General features: G+C 33.9%; 1 protein-coding gene and 1 long non-coding RNA gene across 6 annotated transcripts; both read right to left on the reverse strand.

Annotated features, from left to right (window-relative positions):
- Window positions 1-3,720: 3,720 nt before the first annotated feature.
- LOC114369843 (SAC3 family protein A-like) lies at window positions 3,721-15,089 on the reverse strand. 5 transcript variants are annotated; one of them, XM_028327100.1, is made up of 14 exons: window positions 14,712-15,089; window positions 14,550-14,621; window positions 13,203-14,042; window positions 12,475-12,924; window positions 11,754-11,855; window positions 10,140-10,237; window positions 7,996-8,170; window positions 6,643-7,134; window positions 6,394-6,534; window positions 5,948-6,007; window positions 5,503-5,633; window positions 4,758-4,891; window positions 4,431-4,666; window positions 3,721-4,143 (listed from the first exon to the last, which is right to left on the reverse strand). In XM_028327100.1, exons 2-14 carry the CDS (start codon window positions 14,607-14,609, stop codon window positions 4,042-4,044), a joined length of 3,021 nt encoding a protein of 1,006 aa, XP_028182901.1. In that variant the 5' UTR covers window positions 14,610-14,621; window positions 14,712-15,089; the 3' UTR covers window positions 3,721-4,041. The 5 variants fall into 5 exon arrangements, with proteins under 5 accessions (XP_028182901.1, XP_028182900.1, XP_028182904.1 ...); XM_028327099.1 differs by having other exon boundaries at window positions 7,996-8,182; window positions 14,712-15,088; XM_028327103.1 differs by lacking the exons at window positions 14,550-14,621; window positions 14,712-15,089 and having other exon boundaries at window positions 7,996-8,182; window positions 13,203-13,565; window positions 13,664-13,752; window positions 13,847-13,865.
- A 665-nt stretch (window positions 15,090-15,754) lies between these two features.
- On the reverse strand, window positions 15,755-17,581 carry LOC114369888. Its single transcript, XR_003657735.1, has 3 exons — window positions 17,475-17,581; window positions 16,918-17,027; window positions 15,755-16,239 (listed from the first exon to the last, which is right to left on the reverse strand). It is a non-coding gene; the product is annotated as an uncharacterized LOC114369888 (long non-coding RNA).
- Between the last annotated feature and the right edge of the window lie 3,024 nt (window positions 17,582-20,605).

Raw genomic sequence — 20,605 nt, forward strand, 5'->3', positions numbered from 1 at the left:
ATAATAATCGCAACAGGAAAACAAAATCTAAACATGTGAGAAAAAGAATCTTAATGAGGTTCACGAGTCCTTAACTACATACAGGAAAAACACAAATGGTCATGGAGCGTTTGTGTAGATCGAGTAGTACGTATGTGACGGATCTGTATGATGATAATTAATTATACAAATTAATTGCATTAGATTACAGTTGACGATGAATACACCCTGAACTGAAATTAAGCATCGTAGGCATTGTTGGGGAGACAGTGGTGGTTGATGATGGATTGTACATTCCATCTGCAAAGTCCTTCTTGCTGTATCTATTTACTTGATTGTCAAGAGTTGTTGATCCGATCGAGTGTATTACACCCTTTAGCTGCACCCAGTTCTTGTAGAATGAATTGCCTCCAAGGGACACACTGCTTGCAAAAGAAAGTGACGATGATCTTTTCATATTTATAGATTTGAATGTTAGTCTCTAAAAATTTATTAAATATAGTCTGGATTTTTGGTTTTCCGATTTGTGACAATGATGCAAACATAGACTACAACTACTTCATACAAAACAAGAGTGATGGAATTCACCCAAAAAAACAAAAACAAGAGTGACGGAGGGAGAGAGTGATGAGAGAAGCAACATTGAAGGGAGGTGCAGTGTTAGGGGTGAAAAGGAAGTAGCTCAAGTTTAGGGGAAAGGAGGATGCGAGAGGAACTTATAAAAGAAGGATAATTTGCGGGATATTGAAAATAATTGGAGGTGCAGCTAGCAATAGCCTCTAATGGGTCCATATTTGTTTTTTGGTAAAAAGGCCTTGACTCTCAAAAATCTTCATGTCCTTCCACCAGTGCCATGCTCTCTCATTGGCAAACAATATAATCTGATTCCAAAATCGGTTGGGTAACAAAAAGGGAACAAATTAGATTCCAACGTCTTTTGACTTTTGAGTGTCATGCTCTATTTATTTTTAGTATCCGGAAAATTTATTAGAAGAGGGAATTACCTAATTCCAAAGTCAGGCATGTTGCAAGGTTCAAATATTTGGATCGTATTTAAGAGTGAAATCTGAACATGTAAAAGTCTTAATTTTATTATAATTGTTAGAGAAAAAACATTATCCACTAGTAAGAGTCAGTATATAGTAAGCAGATAAAAAGTATATAACAAAAAGAGAGAATCATAATTTTTAAGTATCATAATATTTTCTAGGTAAAAAAAGTCATTCAAATTGACAATCTACTCATTCACTCCTTTATTATACTCATAGCCATAATCCACACGTAAATTCTAATACAGTAATAGAGTTTATATTTAAGACTTAAAGTGTAAATAAAAAATAAACTAAGCAGACAAAGTAAAAATATAATTTAATTGTTTCACTTACTTTGTTTTAAGCCAGGGTGAGAGCAAGAAAACAGACGGTGAAAAGAAAATGTATGTTTTATAGGATGAATCGTTTTCACCGAAAGTTATGCCACTCACCTTCAGTGTGGAAATTTTTACAGTGGCAGCCACCACTTTTCCATTTATTTTCTTAGCTATCTCAACTAAATAATCCTAATTTTTAAGTTTAACCTTTCCTTTCAAAAAAAAGCTTAACCTTCACTTTATTTTCATTTCTTCTTTTGAATTTCTTACTATTTTACTCTTATATCAAACAAAATGTGAGTGAGAATTTTATTATACATTTCTCTTTTTTATATATAACGACATAAATAAAAAACATATAATAAATAAAAGTATATTTGTTTTTATATATATTTCTACAAACCTTTTCTCCCTCTCTTTTCTGTTTGAATTGAAATACCCTTCTTCATCTTCTTCTTGTTCTTCTTCTTCAAAAAAAAGAAAGATTGTGAAAGTCTCATTTTTTCGTCTAATATATATATTGTGAATCATTCCCGTGCTTTTCTACAAAACCAAACGAAGCAACATCAAACACTTTTTTTTTTGGAGGGGGGTTCTTCTTATATATCCAGGCTTTGTTATGGTTTCCCTTGGGTCTTCATTCATACACTACTCCCTTGCTGTCTCTTTCTTACAATTTTCCTGAACTTAATTTATTTAGTTTAAATTTAAAATTAATCCTGGAAACTTTATGGTATCCTTACTATTAAACGCAACAAATATATTAATTAATTCATATATAGTTTATTAATTATAAAGAATATGTTGTAAATAATATTTACTAATATGTCCATATTGCATATTCACTTAATGTTAATCAATCTTAAAAGTGAAAAACAAGTAGCAATTAATTAATGTTTGTAAAGCCACGAAGAAAGTGTGGTCTGGAAGGAATAGGTTACTGATTTGGCGAAGAAAAGGGGAGGGAAAATACTAGTACTAGAGCAACAGTAATATTAACTCTAGAACCCTTGAAGAAATCATGCATATATATATTAATTGTTGATGATCATGGGCATAGTATGCTTACGCGACCTAACTCCCATGAATTTGATTGAAATGGAGTTGCAGGTCTTCAAATTCAGAAACAATGTCATCTCGCATTGTTGCGGACAATGCTACACCATCGCCGTATTTCGACCTAATGGAACTGGATGACCTCACGCGCCGCCCCAGACATTCCCACGCTCGGACAACTCCTCAAGCACGCTCACCATCTCAGCTACCGCTTTACTTCTCGGAGTTCGCGAACTGGAAGGTTCCCCCGGCGGAACGAAGAGTATGGTCGAGTTCAACAAGTCATGGCAGAGCATGACGAAACAGAAGCAGAAGAAAACGACGGAAGCGGAACGAAACGGCTTGTCGTTGAAGGAAGCAAAGTTTAATATTATTTGATGACAGAAGAAAACGACGGAAGCGGAATGAAACAAAGTTTTCATTTTATATTATTTGATGATTCCAATCTTTGCCCCTTCCTAGCTACTCTCTTGGGGTCCTACAAAAACTTTAATCAAAAGAGACAAAAGAATAGGATATATAGTTCTATATTCCAACTTCTAATTTTTTCACACCATCTTTTAAATTTGAGACAAATAACGCGATACAAAGAAATAGATATATATATATATATCATTGGAGAATGACAATAATTTTACTTTTTTACTTTATGGAGTAGAAGTGAAACATTAAAATAGCACACTAAATGGGTCGTTGAAATAACACAAACGTTACTCTTAATTCTTAAAATTTTGAAATGAAGGACTAAATTATTATAATCCATAATTTTATAATAATGAAGATTTAAATGACTGATGATGTTAGTGTTAGCACTTACCACTAACAAACAAATTACGTGAAGTTTCACGTGTTGCAACTAACTAAATAGTACTATTTTGTGTGAAGCCCGCGGCAATGCATAATGGATAGAACAACTCCCTCGAATCAACATTCAAATTAAACGCTCACTCAGCAGTGTGAATGTGCTTTTACACATTGAAACTCGAAAGTTGGCCTTGCAGGTCACCTCACTAGTACAAAGTCAAACTGCTAACACTGTTTATTGAATAAAAACTGTTGGGTAAAGTTTATTCATCAAATAATTTTTAGATGTAAAATGATAAAACAAGATCTTTTTATAATAGGGAATTATAATTTAAAATTCTTATTACTTTTTTAAACATGAGACATTTTCTTAAAAATTAAAATAAATAGTGTAATAACTACAGTTAAAAATAAACCCATTGAAGAACATGTTTATATATATATATATAATAGATCAGATTTGAAATTGTCTAAAGCACATGACATTTCCATGCGAAAATGAGATGAACGTGTAAAAAATAGAAATAGAAATTTAAGGGGCTTTTATTACTATCTTAAGAACTAAATTACATTACATCTATAGTCCTGTCCTTCCCCAGGAAAGAATGGTGTAAGCTAGCAAGCAAGCACCCAATGTTTTTATAAGCCCCGTTTCATTAGAGAACGTTAGGCGGCTTTTTTTTTCCTTTCAATATTGTATATTCCAGTTTACTAATCACCATCACAGCCTTTTTCTAGCCTGCTTGCAATATAAGCACATGAAGGCTGCGGCATATTTTCTGCTACTTTCCTGAATGACATCTCACTATGCGCTTCAAAAACAACAAACTTGGCTATAAAGGTGCTCGTGCTAAAAAGTCATCAACAGCAAGATTGGCATCTCCGTGGGCAACAGCATCCTCTGGCTCTGGCACAAACAGATTAGATGATGAAACCTGCAAAATTAAACATTTCTCATTAAATAACCGCGCCACAACCCATTAACCAGGTTAAGAATACACTAGTAACTAGGGAATTCTAGATTTGTACGGGTTAACTAACGGTTAACCAATTCAAAATATGGCAGAAGGAAATGCAGTGATTCAAGGCAGCACAATCGTAAATGCTCCTCAAGATGAGGGATGATTCAACAAATCAAAATGCTCGATGCTTGAGAACAAAAATTCTTGACTAGATTAGCGCCTACAGGACAGTGAATACAAAGGATAGAGATCAAACACACTTTTGTATCTAGCAGCATATCTCCATTGTTATCAGTAATTATGCTGGCCCCATGTGCTTTCAACCATTCTGAACACTCTTCCAATGCATCAGTCTCTCCCTCATCACTTGCTCCATTTGTGGCCACGCCAGTTGAAAACCCAAGAACCCGAGAAATGTATGAAACAGGTAGAGTTGGGCGATATGACCGGCACATGCAGTTCGCAGCCTTATAACGCATCTTTTCAGCATAAAGATCTGTGGATATTAAAAAATTCATTTCAGTTTATCCCCCTTGACATACGTGTTACCAACAAGCTACAAAAACCAGTTAATTAAAAATACTCACCCATAAGGCAGGTGTTTAAGTTAGGAGCTGTTTTGTACAGTCTAAAGAATGCAATATAATTTCCTGAAGTTACAGCAGCACGAACGGCAAGGGCATGTTTTACAGCTTCATCCTTCTTTGCTTCGTGAGATAACCTGGTATTGACAAACACTAGACATTCAAATTTGTGACATTCTATGATAACATGACAAAATAATTGAGACTATATTATTATACTATTATCACAATAATTCAAGGAAATATATTTACGTATAGCCATTGAAAGACTTGATATATATATATATATATATATATATATATATATATATATATATATATATATATATATATATATTGATCCAATTCTCTATTTTGCTCATCATTTTCCACCCAAGGACCCAAAGGTTCCAAACAACCACCAATTTGAGCCTTTGCCCTCACAAACCATTTTCTAAATTCTCAATAACATGTTCCAAATTATCAACGTATTTTTCAGGGAACAGAACTCCCAAAGGACCCAAACTAGAAAATTCCAACAGTGCAGATTATAATAATATTAGCACAATATTCTGATAGGTGAAACATAATATAATTATCAAAACATGTTTCTGGGAATATAACTCCAAAATGACTCAATCTAGTAACATTCAACAATGAAGATTTTAACAATAATATCACGAAATTCAGATAGATGAATCACATGACATAATTCAGTTCTAACAATTTTTTTGAAAAAAAGAATCAAGTAAGCAAGTATGGGGCTAACCTGGCCACTGATGATACAAGATCTCTGTTATTATTTGAATGCATTATGACACAAAGCAAGTTGTAAGCAGCAAATTCCATATCGGACCCCTCAATGCCTTCGGCATAAAGAGTTTGTAACTGAGATTGACACTGCATTCACACAAATAGCATCAATATCTAAACTCCAATTACAAGTTGAATAACATCCTCAACTTCTATAATAAATCATTCCTATTTCCAAAACAAGCAAAGATGGGACCAAAGTTTACTCGTTGATTAAAATAATTCACTACTTCATAGCATTGATTGCCTTTAATGAAGTATATTAATCCTTGATCTCAGGAAAAAAAAATGAAACAGATGCATAACAAGCAAAAACGAGTAAAAAAAAAAAAAGTAATCAAAGACTAGAAATGAATTAAAACATCAAAGTCTCTTTTCTTCAAAAAATATACAGAACAAACCTGATTATACTCAAACAGGTCCCCAAATTCCAGTGCCAATCGGGCATGTGTTTCATACACCTGAAGCATTGTTTCAAGAGTTATCAAGTACAGAGAAGTTGGAAAATATATATGGGATTAGAGGGATATTCAGTTGATACAAACTACCACCCCAAAACCCCTTCCCAGTAGATGTTATTATGTTCTATCAGAAACCAATTCTGATATGCAGGACACGATAAAATAAATAAAATAGAAGTTGGGAACAACGTGCTTTCACTAAAATAGCTCTTTACTTTAACATGGATATATAAATTTATAATTCAATGAGGTCCCTGAACATTTGACTAGTAGCATAGCAAAAGAGATGTAGGGGAAGTGGGAAACTATTAAATTGAAAACTATTAAGAATAAGGAGAACCAATGATAGAATGCTATTCGTCAGAATATATCAAACAAATGAGTACCTTGACTGTTAATTGATTGCGTATTCGTTGAACAGTTAGGTCTTGACGAATAGACTTTAACTGGTCGCATTTATAGAGGTAATTCTTCTGGGAATTTTGAATCATCAATAGTGCTTTTTCAAGAACCTCTTCAGGTCTTACCTGTAAGTTCATAAAAATTTAATAAGGTTCATAGTCAAGGAGTGGAGGGAAGAGGAAGGCAGACAAAAGTAGCAGCACACAATTTCAATTCCTGAGAGGAAACATTACAGTGGCAGGATCAGGTGCAGAAGTTAGGCGCAGGTAACGCTTTTCAATTTCCTGGCAAGTACCCTTCACAGTTAGAGCATCCCAGTCAATATCCTCAACAGCTTTGCTGGCACCATCTTCAAAGCTTTTGCTCAGCACCAAGGCACTAGCCCTTCTATTGTAAAAGCTTCCAGCCCCAGCGTGTTTTTTCCTCGAGTGATTATTTTCTGTTCGATACCCTTGTCCTAAATCAAATCGCTTAGAACGATTTTCACGTCTCTTCCTTTCCTCTGGTGTATCACTAAAAGCCATTGCAGCGGAATAATATGCCGTCAAACTTTGTTCCTTGTCACTATCACTAGATGCATCACCATTTTCAGAAGCAATAGAAGCATCTGTAACACGCTGCTTCTTAAATGGCCTTTGAAGAGCCTTACTAGATAATCTATGCAGTAATGGAGAAAATTTAGTATTCCTAAACCCGTCCTTGCTTTCTTTGTTTTCCACTGCCACCTGCATACAACTTTTTAATTAGGTAAATGTAACGTTCATTCTTAGCAACTCACTGACACACATACTTCTCATTCTCAACATGATTGTACTTGAAAGGCACTTCTGTAAAGGGGAGAATACTTTACAGATAACAAAGTTCTTCCAAAAAACAATAAGGCAACAGACACAAAAAAATAAATCCAAGTGAGCTTGTATGTGTTTGTAAACAAGGGTACCAAACTCCAGACCCAACATGGAATTTAAGTTATGCTATCTGTCAATAATGACATCTTATAAAAGAATATCAAAATAGTAAAGCAGACAGTTCGGTAAAATATAACACAATGAACTCTTGAAGAGCTTTCTCTACCTACCAAGCAAAATAGTTCTGAGATATAAGACAAGCAAATGACACATCAATAAAATAGTCATATGATACTAGCTCACTCACAGAAGTCACCACAAAAATTGAAGGATATTGAAATGTAGAAAAAAATCAACAAACTAAATATACGGAATGTGAGCCTCAAACTTGTCTATAGAGATGTAAAGGATCATTTTGACTAATCACAATAGTAATCCTATCACATCTACATTCCAATGACACTACATGGCAACACAGATAATTTGGTCAAAATGGGATCACAAAATGCAATTATTATCCAGATCATAACGGCACATAACCTCAAATACAGCCCATAAGATAAAAATGGCATGAGATGACACAAAACTAATAATAAGAAAAAATAGTGGGAAAACAGAAAAAAGTGAAATTGTTAAGCTGCAGTTCCACTCCATTCAGAGTTTATGAAAAGAAAGCAACAAGAATAACACCGGCTGGAACCTTCAAAAATCCATAAATTACTTGAAGTACATAATTACCTTTCTGTCCTTTTCAGTAGGTACCCAACTATTGTATTTTACAGTATCATTACTGATTAACATTGGATTGTCAACTGGCTTCTCCTCTGGCATTGGCTCCCACCTACTTTTAGATCGTCTAGGACTTTTTTTATACTTTGGCAATAAAGAATCCTTCGCTGACGACATTGAACTACTGCATGAAATGCTAACAAATAATGTCATTTAATATTGCATCACTTATTAAAATGAATTCAATCATTAAAACGATAATAAAATGTTTCAAGGGATCAGATACAAATGAAACACAGGTGCAAATGATATAAGTATGAAAAGAATAAAAATATGATGATACAGAAAATTCTCAAACATATATGTATCTATCATAAGGGTGAGTTAAACTAGCACCAATTGATTTGAAAATAAATCCATCACTAGGTATGTGCAATAGCATACTGTATAAAACGCAAATTCCACGTGTATTCTGAAATAACCGATGTTCATTACTGGTTCTCTGCTATTTCTTAATATGAAGCCTTACATCAGGTTATAACAAGTTCATAATTTGGCTTAATTGCCTTTTTGATCCCTCAAGTATTGTAATTGTGTAATTTTAGTTCCTCCAAGTTCCAATTGTGTCCCTCCGATTTCAATTATCCCAATTGAGTCCCTAGGTATTGCAATTGTGTGATTTTAGTCCCTTAAATTTCATAGCTGTGTGATTGGAACTAATTTTTCAGGGACAAAAATCACAAAATTGCAATACGGGACTAAAATCACACATTTGTGAAACCTGAGGGACAAACCCAATTGGGACAATTGAAACTTGAGGGACAAACCCAATTGGGACAATTGAACCTTATGATTACTCAATTCATAAACAGTCATTTCTCAATACTAAGCCATATTTTAAATTTTTTTATCTTAGATATGTCTTAAGAAAAAGTAGTTTATTATGGACTATATAATGTAGAAAATTTAATATAGTTTTGTGGTAAGTTGTGGGCAATTCTCGATGTAACAACCGCAATCCACATTGCAAAATCCACAATATCCGCAATTGCGAAAACCTTAATGTGACCACAACCACGGCCACAATTTAAAACCTTCAGCACAAGTTAATGGATAAAAGATGGCATGCATCACTTTTCATTAAATTGTCCTAATTATTTAAAGAGGAAACAGATCAATGATATCAGAATTTCCAAGACATTAGATGTTTATCCTTTTTCATTCAATAGTTTTTATTTCTTAATGTGTGCCCTTAAACATTAACAAAACAAAATCTTTAACAGATGTAAAATGTAGAAACTTAATAGAAGCTCTAAGGATAAGCATTTAAGTATGTGCATTGGTATCAGTATTAGATAGAGACTATATAGATACTTTCTCATTTTTATGCACAAGTGCTTTACAGCATTCAAGATTCTAAATATTAACTCAAGAATTTGGGCAGGGCATAAACTTAATTCCAAAATTTTGCTGAGGTGAGAATTATCCAACCTTTAACAAGCTCTATTTTCACCATGTCTATATGTTGATGTGGAATCTCAACAAACACCCCTCATGTCAAGGATTGGACCTCAGGAGCGTGGAGAAAGTAGAACTGATTTTATTTTACATAACACTGGGCAAGGCATGGGACAAGGTACATTGATTAGGAAAGCCACAAGGCCAGGTAGATATTTAGACTCCAGGGTAGCCCCAAATATCAGACCTACAATAGATCCACCATCTTGAATTTGGGTCAAGCTTTACTACAGCTAGCTCATAAGGTGGGGATTGTCCAAACTTTATAAGCTCTACTTTGGTCATATCCCCAATCTATGTGGGATCTCAACAATTATAATCTAGGGACAAGATTGGCAGTTTCTAAAATGTCAAATTTAGTGCAACAGAAATGCAGATGAGCTTCAAATAACATTTAAAACATATAGGTTCTAATTGTGTATTTCTATTTTACGTCATTTTACATTTTTTTGGCCCTCCCAACACACAAAGAAATAAGCTACTTCCATCCCTTTCCAGTTAAGAAAACTGGAAGAACAAATAGAAATTGATCAAACCTTGAAAATTAGCAAAAACCAGAAACACCTTAAGTTTACACAGATACAAGAATGAAATGTCAACATACAAAAACAAGAGGAAAACAGGAGACGGCATACTCTTTATTGATCACATCTGCATCTGGCATTGGGAAAAGTGGTTCCATATCCCAATTTCGGGTGTTGAGAGTACCATCAGCCGTTGCCTTAGTGATCATCTGCAAAGGAGGTTAAGGAATCTGACAAGATTATTGAACCAAACTGACAAACAAAATCTAGAAAAAAACTTCTATGACTGATGCCAATAAAGATCAATAAGAAGGACAAGTAGTCAGTGCAAAAAATTAAATATTTTTTTATCCACAGCAATGCAATCCAAATGGATCTAATAGGACAGTGCATTATCTTGTGGCCTAGTAGTTGGCTGGAAGATGACCAGAATTGTGAGTATGGAGACTGAAAAATATGTCAAAGATTCTTCTCCAAATTCAATTGCCCTAAGTGAAAACTAATAAAAATATATTCCAATTTTCAGCTTGTATATTTTCAGAAAAATTGTGTCTATTTGCTGCTAAAAACTGTAATAATTTTTCAGTAATGTTCTTGCACACTTTGGAGGAGGAGACCAAGGACTTTGGAAGAAGTTGTCAAGTGAGATCTCATGGTAAATAATATGCCTAAAGCTCTGGTATTTAACCAAGCTGAATGGCGACATGTGATCCATGTAGCTTACCTCACCTAATGAGATAAGACTTTATTGTAGTTGTTCTTGCACACTTCGCCAAAACACTAATTAATACATCTGATTAATGGAGCACTGAGAATTCAAACTGGGTTCCAGTGGGTAATCTTAATATTCAGCAATTTGCATATAAAGCAGAATTACGATACCAACCAAGGAAGTGGTAGCAGAGTTTCAGAGAACCATTTTAACAACTTCAGGTTCTGTTTCAAGCTTCACAATTTCCATATTGCAAGTTAAAACTTATAGTTCCAAGCAATAAAGTTGTTGGCTTCGATGCTACCATCCTTTATCGCTAAGGAACAAAAATGTACATAGAGAAGAAAGACAACGGAGGAGGGCAAGATGATAATAAGATTCAACAGCTCCCTCGACATTTCTCCTTTTGTCTTACGGGTGCACACGGGATTTGTGCTTTAGAAGGGAAAATTAACAAGACATGGCAAAGACATAAAGATTTGGCAACATGCATTTATTGAAGAGTTAGATTTTGATACAATGTCAATATAAATGAGAAATGCATATATTATTTATTCTATTAAAAAACATGACAATTATGAACGTGGGTATGGGTGTGGGTGTGTCTTTTTCTATTTGTTTATGCCATCTATCACTTGCCACTAGCTCTATACACAAATGTCAACTTTTTTCTCAATGTTTCTAGTGTAAATTTAACAAAATAAAGGCAATTATAAAAAATTACAGAATCATATACTTTTTGCTCAGCATAACAAAGGCCAAGACTATAGACCCAGTAATGTTTGCTCAAAATAAGGTTATATACACACATAAATCATCTTGGGTTTCAAAAACATCATAGGTGTGCATCAACTGTATCATTTTACCATAATGCAAAAACTGCTAAACTAGAATGGAGGGGCAAGCAAATCAAGCCAATGCATAGACAGCAGAATGTTTAGAACTGGTGATTACATGAAAGGAATAATGTATTAATATATTTCCTTCTCCCAATATAAAACTAAAAAACTCACCTCCTTCATGACAGCCTGACATGCGGCCATTTGCTTATCATCTTTACAGCGTGCCAAAGCTCTTTCAACATAGCCACGCAAAGACTTGGGAAACATACCAGGCTGTGAGCAAGAATAGTTCAGTAATTACAAAGAGTTAATACATAAAGTAGTCATCATTTGGTTGCAATACCAACTTGCACTATAAAGCAACATGCATTTAACAAATTCCTGGAAAATCAATACTGTTAATTTAAAATTAGGTTCTTAGCTCCAAATCATGATATTCATTGAAGTCACAAAACAATGTTATTTATCACTTTAGAAGAGACTAATATTATAAACAAGACAGTAGTTAGCATGCATAGTCCATGTTAACATAAAAATTGGTCTTTCCAAGGGGGTTTAACCTTGGATATTGTAGCTTTTCTTTGTTGACATATTTATTTGTTCTCTGTTATGTATTCCCCTTTTCTGTAAAGGACTAACCTTATCCTCCTAATCCTTTGTAAATGTGTTCTCTTCAACTTAATTTTTTCTTTTATCAAAAAACCTTCCCAAACTTCAGTATTTCCAAACAGTTGATTTCTATCAACTTACAGTAAGATTATATGTTTTCTAAATCCTTCTTTTCCTTTTAAAGTGAAAAATGAAATTGAATAAATAAATTGTCAGGATGATAATAAGTTAGCCTGCATTATATAATGTCAAAATTCATTGAATATTATTGTTTGAGTCTCACCTTAAGTATAGAATTAGCAGCATCATTAGATGATACTTTCTCACTTGGCTTCGGTAACGAAACAGCAATATACGCAGGTTTTGGTACTGAACTGGTTGTAGAGCTATCTTTTTCGGCTTTGGGCTGTCCAAATGTCAAATTTGAAGCAATTCGAGGATTTGTAGGAATTTGAAGTTTGCTTACCCGTTTTGCATCCGGAGATGGAACACTTTGTACAGGTGCCATATTCACCTGTTGAGAGGGGAGAGGTAGTGGCGGCGGTGGAGGAAGGTACAAATTGGTTCCTTGAGAAGATACAGTCTTCTGTTGATCCTGAAATTTATCATAAGAAGATTTTAAATCCAAAGGACTTTGATAGTTTGGTTGAATAGGATTAGTTTGTTGTATCTGAGAACTTTGGGCCCCATGTTTCCAGTAACCATCATGATCACCACTATTTACAGCGGCAGGCTGACCATATAAAAAAACATGAAATTAGTAAGTTAACTAAGCCAGACTACCAAAGAAAAAAAAAAAACTAACCAACCAAATGCAACAATCTTATAAAACTGAAGCCAAACAAGATTCAATAACCAATATCCAAAAATTTGAATAGAATTGTAATCAACAAAAACCATAACCAAAGTAACTTGACATGCAGGAATAGAAATTTATCTGTTCTGTCAAGTCAAATATTCTAAGTAGAATTCATTTTTCCACACTTCTTTGTCAGAAAGTAATCTTCAAACCTGAAAAGGTATGGAAGAAGAGCTAGACTCTTGCCTCCAAAATGGTGGATATGATTGTGGAGGCTGGCTATTTGGAGTCGCATAAGCACCAGTAACTGCAGGAATAGGACAACCCAAAGTAGATGAACTTGTGACAGATAAGTTCTCTGTCCCGGGTGCACAGCTGACTTCTGTTTGGTTGTAGTAGTCTGCCCACTGTTTGTATTGTTGTTGATACTGCACTGAAGTAGTGGCAGCACCAGAACTATAAGAACCACTGGAATCTGGGGTGTAATTAGTATATGGATGAGAAGAATAACTGCCATTGTTCCACATAGTTGCTTGATTTCCATATCCGCTGCTGTTTTGGTAACCTCCAGTAGTCTGATAATCAGCAGGATTGTAATAAGTGCTTGAATAACTTGCGGATCCAGCATAAGACCCAGTATTCTGAAAGGAGGAAATAGGCTGATAAGGAGCACCTGTGTTTTGATATGCTCCTACAGGCTGTGAATAGGTATGATTAGGTTGTTGCTGCTGATAGTTGTTATAGTAGCCCGAGAATCCCATGCTGCCATAACCATATGGATTAGAAGAACTTGGGTATGATGCGTATGCATTGTAATCTTGGGTTACATTAGCTGTTCCCAAATTTGATGAATTACCAGCAACTGATGATACATTTTGACCATCTTGAATGCTTCTTCCAGGTGGCTGTGGATGCTGATCATACAGGTAGGTTGGATTAGAATAAACTCCATTTCCTGTAGAGCTATGAACAGTCCATGGTGCAGCTTCAGACCCAGTTGTAGTGGGAGCATAGGAAGTTGGATGATGTTGGCTAGCATCAACATGTCGATTCTACAAAATAAAGGGATTGTGTATTACGCTTTACATGATCAAAGTATACACAATTGAACCATGAGTGCATTGAGTGACAGGGATGAGAAAGCTGAAAGCATTCAGGAAAAAATATCCAAAACAGAAAAATTCAGGTGTAGAAACAATAGAAATTAAATAGGTATCCACTTACACCTACAGTCTATCGGAAGAGAATTCGACATTTAGTATACTTTTTTTCCCCCTAAAAGATAAGTGTTTCATAGAACAGGCTCAAAAAACTCTCAAGAAAATGCTTAGAGTTATGAACCATTCAAAATATCAAAACAATGATTGTAGCAGGCTCTCAGTAACAAATGGATCACACTTTTAAAAGATGAAGATTGAATGATCAATAATAATCAGTACAACACATTTTGAAGCTCATATTACAATAAATAGCACTGCTAGATTCACAAACTTCACCATGAATTTAAGCATTTATACTACTTAATTAAGACACAGAATCATTCATGCTTCATGGATTACCTCGAACAGATGTGGCTCCGCAGGAGGTAAGGTCTCAGTATTACTTCCTTCGTTGGCCATCTCGCAAAAACCCTGATTGAACAACAAAAACAAAATCACATAATTCAATCCAACAAAAACCCTAATAATAAGTTGATAAAAACAAATCGTAACAGTGCAAACCTCGGAAAATCTCAGAAAGTTCCGAAAGGGGAAAAGTTCATTGACGGCGATTCAGGGAAGCAGTTAGGAATCGGAGGAAGCAGAAAAACCAAATTGGGGAGAAGAACAAAAATAAACGAAAAGAAAAAAAAGAAAAACAAGTAGCAAATAATATTAAGATGGAGAAAAAAAATAGATAGAAAAGGCAAGAAAGGAAGGACTTTGTAGTAAAACGTAAAAAGGGGTTACGGGCAAAAACGCCGGAACAGAGAGAGAGAGAGAGAGAGATGTTTGGGTTGTGTTGTGAGGAAAAAGGTTGGAAGAAATAGATTTGAGAAAGGAGGGAGGGAGTGTGCAGAGGTGGGGTCCTCCCATGGCGGTTCAGCAAGATCGATTGATAATCTTTGCGGATTTTGTCAAATATTATTTTTCTTTTTTACTGGAAATATATTATTGTGTGTTAAAATATTAATTAACCATCTTAATAGAACGCATTGGCTAGTCAATCTATACAAACCTCGATTTGGTGCATTGGCAGTCACGTCTTTAAAATTAATGAATGGTGTTTTATATTTTAAATTTGAACATGATTAAAAGAAGTGTAGATTTAAGAGTTTTAGCATATGCTAATTAGATTTTTTAATTTATTTTAAGTCTTGCTAATTATACTTTTTAAAATATTTAAAAGATAATATATGAGTTAAAAATATAATGCGTAACAAAAATAAACTCTATTGATTCAAATAAAAATTAAGTTTACTTTTAATTTATTATTATGTATTAGTCTTTATTTTGGGATACTGTGAAAGTTATTTATGTATGAATTACTATTTTTTTTAGTATAATATAATAATTATTTCTTTTGAAAAATGTACGTTTTACTAACATCATATTTATTATTAAAATATTAAATTCTTTGAATTAAAAATTAATGTATAAAAGTAAAATAATTTTTAAACAACTTCAAAACCAGAGATGGCAAGAATTCTCCTACTTGACCTAATTTGACAAGGAATATCAGCTTAGATCAAGTATATGCTTAAACTTAACATCTTATTGGTGTAATGAGCTTAGTTTGTGTTATGAATCATTGCGATATCAATAAAGGTGTGTGAGGCAACAGGCAAACAATGCCTTTTACTCTTGTAACAACCTAACTATAAAGGGAAAAACAAGAATCAAAGCTAAGCAGGCCGAAAAGAATAAGGTACAGTACACCCTGTCTCTGTAATGGCATCGTGTCATAAATTACTTTCATCCTATGTCAGCAAGATCCAACTTGCTTGGAACTATGATTTCATGCCACACTACAATGTATCCAACCCACGACTTATTCAATATTTTTTTTTTGTGTACACTCACCCCTTTTTGTTTCCATCATGTACTGCTGTTGTACTTCGAAGTCTCTGTTGAGTGTGAAAATGCATGCATGACGAGACTAAATGCAGGCAGCAATTTTGAGCAAAAACACAAAGTTCAACTATTTCATTTGTCCACTTAATGCTGCTCCATCATCCTCAGCATCCAATTCTTGTTCCACACCTTTGACCTGTAAATGCGGCAAGCAGCATTAAATAATGTTTAAGTAACTATATTATAAATAAATTATACCTATAAATCGGAATTCATTTTGTTAATGTTGCTTGAACAAACTATTAAACATTCAATGATTAATATATTTTTCTATATATTAGGCAATACACGGTAAAAAGATACAATAAATAATATATGCATTCCCAAGATAAAGTTATGTACAATAGTAATTTTGTTGACTTTTACAATAATTACTTTAAAAGTCATATGATATCAACAATAATATTTTATTAGTTAATAATATAAAAAAATTTACACCAACAATAAGTATCTATTGAACTCAAAAAGATAATACACTTGACCCAATGACACATTATTGGTGAAATTTTGGATTAGGCATGATCTCTGTAATAGGTATGTGTAACCCATATTCCACAGCTTAGATGTAGTCACATAGTGTAGGGTGACCCAATGTACAATGCCCTAGCTGATGGGATCCAAGGAAGGTAGATGTATGCAACCCATACCCCCACAAGTAGATAGGTCACAATGCAGCAATCTTATCATTGTAATATAGACTCAATTAACTTTAGAACATGCAAATCATTTCAATGCTAAAGGAAGATAATGTTCAAGATTATAAGGAAAATAATAAATAACGCACGTCATTAAAAGATATTCCAAAACTTGTTACCTCAGGAACATAATGCATCTGCATATTTTCAATGCCTGATTTCAGTCACCGATGAACTTGGGCAGCCACTGCATGCCCCTTGCATTCTAAGTTTTACTATTCCAGTATCTCTGGAGAAAACCACAACATAAAAATACAAGTCAGTAAAAATACCAGTAAGATAATTGACCCAGGTATTAACAATTAGTTACAACAGAGTCAGTAACAGCTCTGTTGGCAATTCAGTTGGACTGACAGTAGGTTAGTTAGTTAGAACAGTTGACAGTGCATATAAAGAATATGAAGAAAATAATAGACTGGATGTTATAGATTCGGAGTAGGGATTGGGAGGGAAAGCCAGGACAACAACTCCAGAATTTCTCTGGAGTTTGAGATATATGTTTCTGTACTACCACTTTTCTTAAGACTCTGCAATGAAGTTAATATTTTCCCATCTGTTTACCTACTTTTCTTTTCCGGTTCTATAAAAGTCAATCTATAATATATCCATGCTCTTCCTCAAGATTTTCATGAAAGTGTTTCAAAACCAAAATAACAACAATTTGAAGGAAACTTACGGGTCAAAACCTCTATATTCAATGTCCCCACCATCATCCTGCACTGCCGGTCGAATTCGAGTCTCTAACAATTCCTTGATCATGGCAACTGTTTCAGAATCATCCTGTATGGAAACATATATATGTACCATTTAGTTTTGGCCTTCTAAAACTTCCTATGTACTCCATGAGTAAGACAGAGATAAACGCAGGGCACTTGGATCATTTTGCAAAGTCTTAAAAATACTGTCAGGATGTTAACTAAAATAACGGGATTAACTATGATTTTTGTTAGTGATAGGGTCAAAATAGTATATAAGTGAGGGACAATCATCATCTCAAGAGTTAACTTTTGGAGTTGAGTTAAGCCTAAATCCAAAATTTTAAGATGATATCAAAATTTGGAACACACGGATGCTTGAGATGTCTCAGTCCTTGGTGCGAGGGAGGTGTTAGAAATGTCAAATTCATCAGTGATATGGTAAAAATAGTGTATATAAGTGAAATGCAACCCTTACCTCAAGAATTAGCTTTTGGAATTGAGTTAAGGGCTAAAGCCAAAATTCTAAGACTTATTAGTAAGCGCTGCATAGCTCAAACAAAGCTCCAATTACAAATTAAACAGAACTTAGATGCTTAGATGGTTTGGTTAAAATTTTGAGTTTAGTAACCTATGTGGCGTAAAGCTTTATTAAAAAAGTGAATTCTGATAGATCTAACTATGTAAATTTTAATCCTTAGAAATTGAGAGGAAACTGTTATGTAGCGAGGGATGAACACCACACTGTTACTGACTTACTATACATTGGTCGTTGGAATTGAAATTGAAATGGAACACCCCTCATCCTTCACCATTCCAATCACTCCCTCTTCAGTCTAATAATCTTTTCTTTTATTAGTAGTTCAATTCTATTCAAAATCATTACTTTATTAAAGAACAAACAAAACCCATCAATCTTAAATTAATAATGTATTCTTAACTTATTTATATCATATTCTTAAAATAATTTACTTTTTCTTAACTTTTAAATATGTGTGTTTTCACTATGTCACTTCCATTCACTTAGAAGTAATTTTTTTTATTATTTATCTCATTTATAATATTAACACATCATAGCGTGTTATTCTCAATTTTATGGGTAGCTAAGAAGTACAAGTAACACTTACTTTCAAAAGATCTTAAAAACTTCTATATGTTGTTAAGAAATGAGTAAACGCTAACAACGTTACAGACTTTGATTAAGGCGTATCTTCGCGTCTCTGCTTCATTTTAAGGACTGAAGAAGACTCATGAACACAAACTGCAATTCTGCAGATGTCATAGTCGCTGTCGAATGATTGTCGTCGTGTTTCAAACGTACATGCAGTAGGTAAAGATTAATCTAAATATCAAAATAATTTTGATCACTATAATTAATTAAATTGTATTATTCTATTCTCTTGAAATTCGATAAGTTACATTAGAAATTAGCATGGAACTTACTTGCGCTGTTATTAATTATAACAAGTTCTGGACAAAGGTGTTTGCAGATGTCACCATAATCGTTATTAATTACAATTACTATCTTCAAACGCTACAACACAATAATTGATAGATTTTACTTACTAGCTAGCTTCATCCAATGGTATTTTTCTGCATTTAATATATATATCTTCTTATTTTAGTACTTTCATTAAATATATATATGCTTTATTTGGCTTGATATCTGTCTGCATCATTGAGCAGACTGAATAATCCATATCGCTTGTAGGAATAGGAGTCCAAATTAAGAACCAATAACTTAATTGGAGTAAATTATGTAAAAAGATTATATCTATCTATTATTTTGCATGCATGCATACTTTGGTGGATAGTAGGTTGAATCCATGGCAGCGGTAGCTTGAGAATATAAGTACAAATTCTTAATTGCGGCATTGATTTCAGAACGCATGAATAGTACGTACAGCCTCACTATATTCTTATCTTAGCTAATCCACTCACTCCTTTCCGCTCACTAAACAATATTGCTTATATAGTTATAGCAAGTTAATTTGGGTTCTTTTTGTTTAAAAAAAAAAAGTTAAGAACCCAAATTAACTTCATGCTCTAATTACTAGTCTTTGTTTTTATATAATTAAGTTAATGTTTTAATTATGATCAAAACATATATATGATTTAATAAAGGTAATTGAGATTATGTTAAATTAAGATAATAATATATTTTAACTAATAGAAGTATGAATAAACTCTCCTTCAAAGCCCGTTTTATTTTCACCATTGAAACATGTAACATCAGTATTGCACTTTACAAAACCTATCCCAGGTTTCGTACAGGTTGTTTCGCGAACTGAGTTAGGGACTTTGAGTTGGTATCTTTGACAAGAATTTTGGGCTAACTTCCAATCCTGAAGAACAGCAATAGCACGCATCTAAACTGCTTCAGTTATCTCTTCTATTGAATCCCATAGTTTGACATTTCTACGCCTCTACAGACTCCAGCATCACTAACAACTAAACATTATTAGAACTCCATGTTTCACATATTTTGAAGATCAAGTCCAGCTTTTTCCCACGCCATTTGACTTCCATGACATGTAAAAAAAAATAATGAAACAAGCTCGCCAAATAAAAACCTTTATTTTGTGTGGAATACTTAAATTCCATATAGAAAGCCAATCACCTACAACTTGAAACGGAGCACAGTTACCATATGTAGACATAAATATATAGCCGGTGTTCACTCTTCACACTATAACATCCATCCTTTGTGTGACTCCAACTCCTCTATCAAAGGGATTTGCACTATCTTGTCAGTAACTTGTTGCAGCACCAGGGTTGCTATGAAAGTGTTGGAAGCATCAAATCTTTGACATGAAGTTGGAATACTGCAAGCTGAGGAGTATCTCTAATAGTGTTATTATTCATTCTCCTTAACCATTGATGTTGCCAAATGTTAATCTGAGATCCATCACCAATTCACCACCTCAAGCCATCTTTAATTAGCCCCCGGGAACTTCAAATGTTACGCCAAATAAAGCTTGGACTGTGACCAAGGTTGGAGTCCAAGAAATTCCCAGTTGAAAAATATTTAACTTTGAAAAACCACTTGTGATTGTTATGTTTATGTTGAAATCTAACTAGTTTATTTTATTCTAAAATATCTTGAAAATTG

Source organism: Glycine soja, chromosome 10 (assembly GCF_004193775.1).
Source record: "Glycine soja cultivar W05 chromosome 10, ASM419377v2, whole genome shotgun sequence".
NCBI lineage: Eukaryota > Viridiplantae > Streptophyta > Magnoliopsida > Fabales > Fabaceae > Glycine > Glycine soja.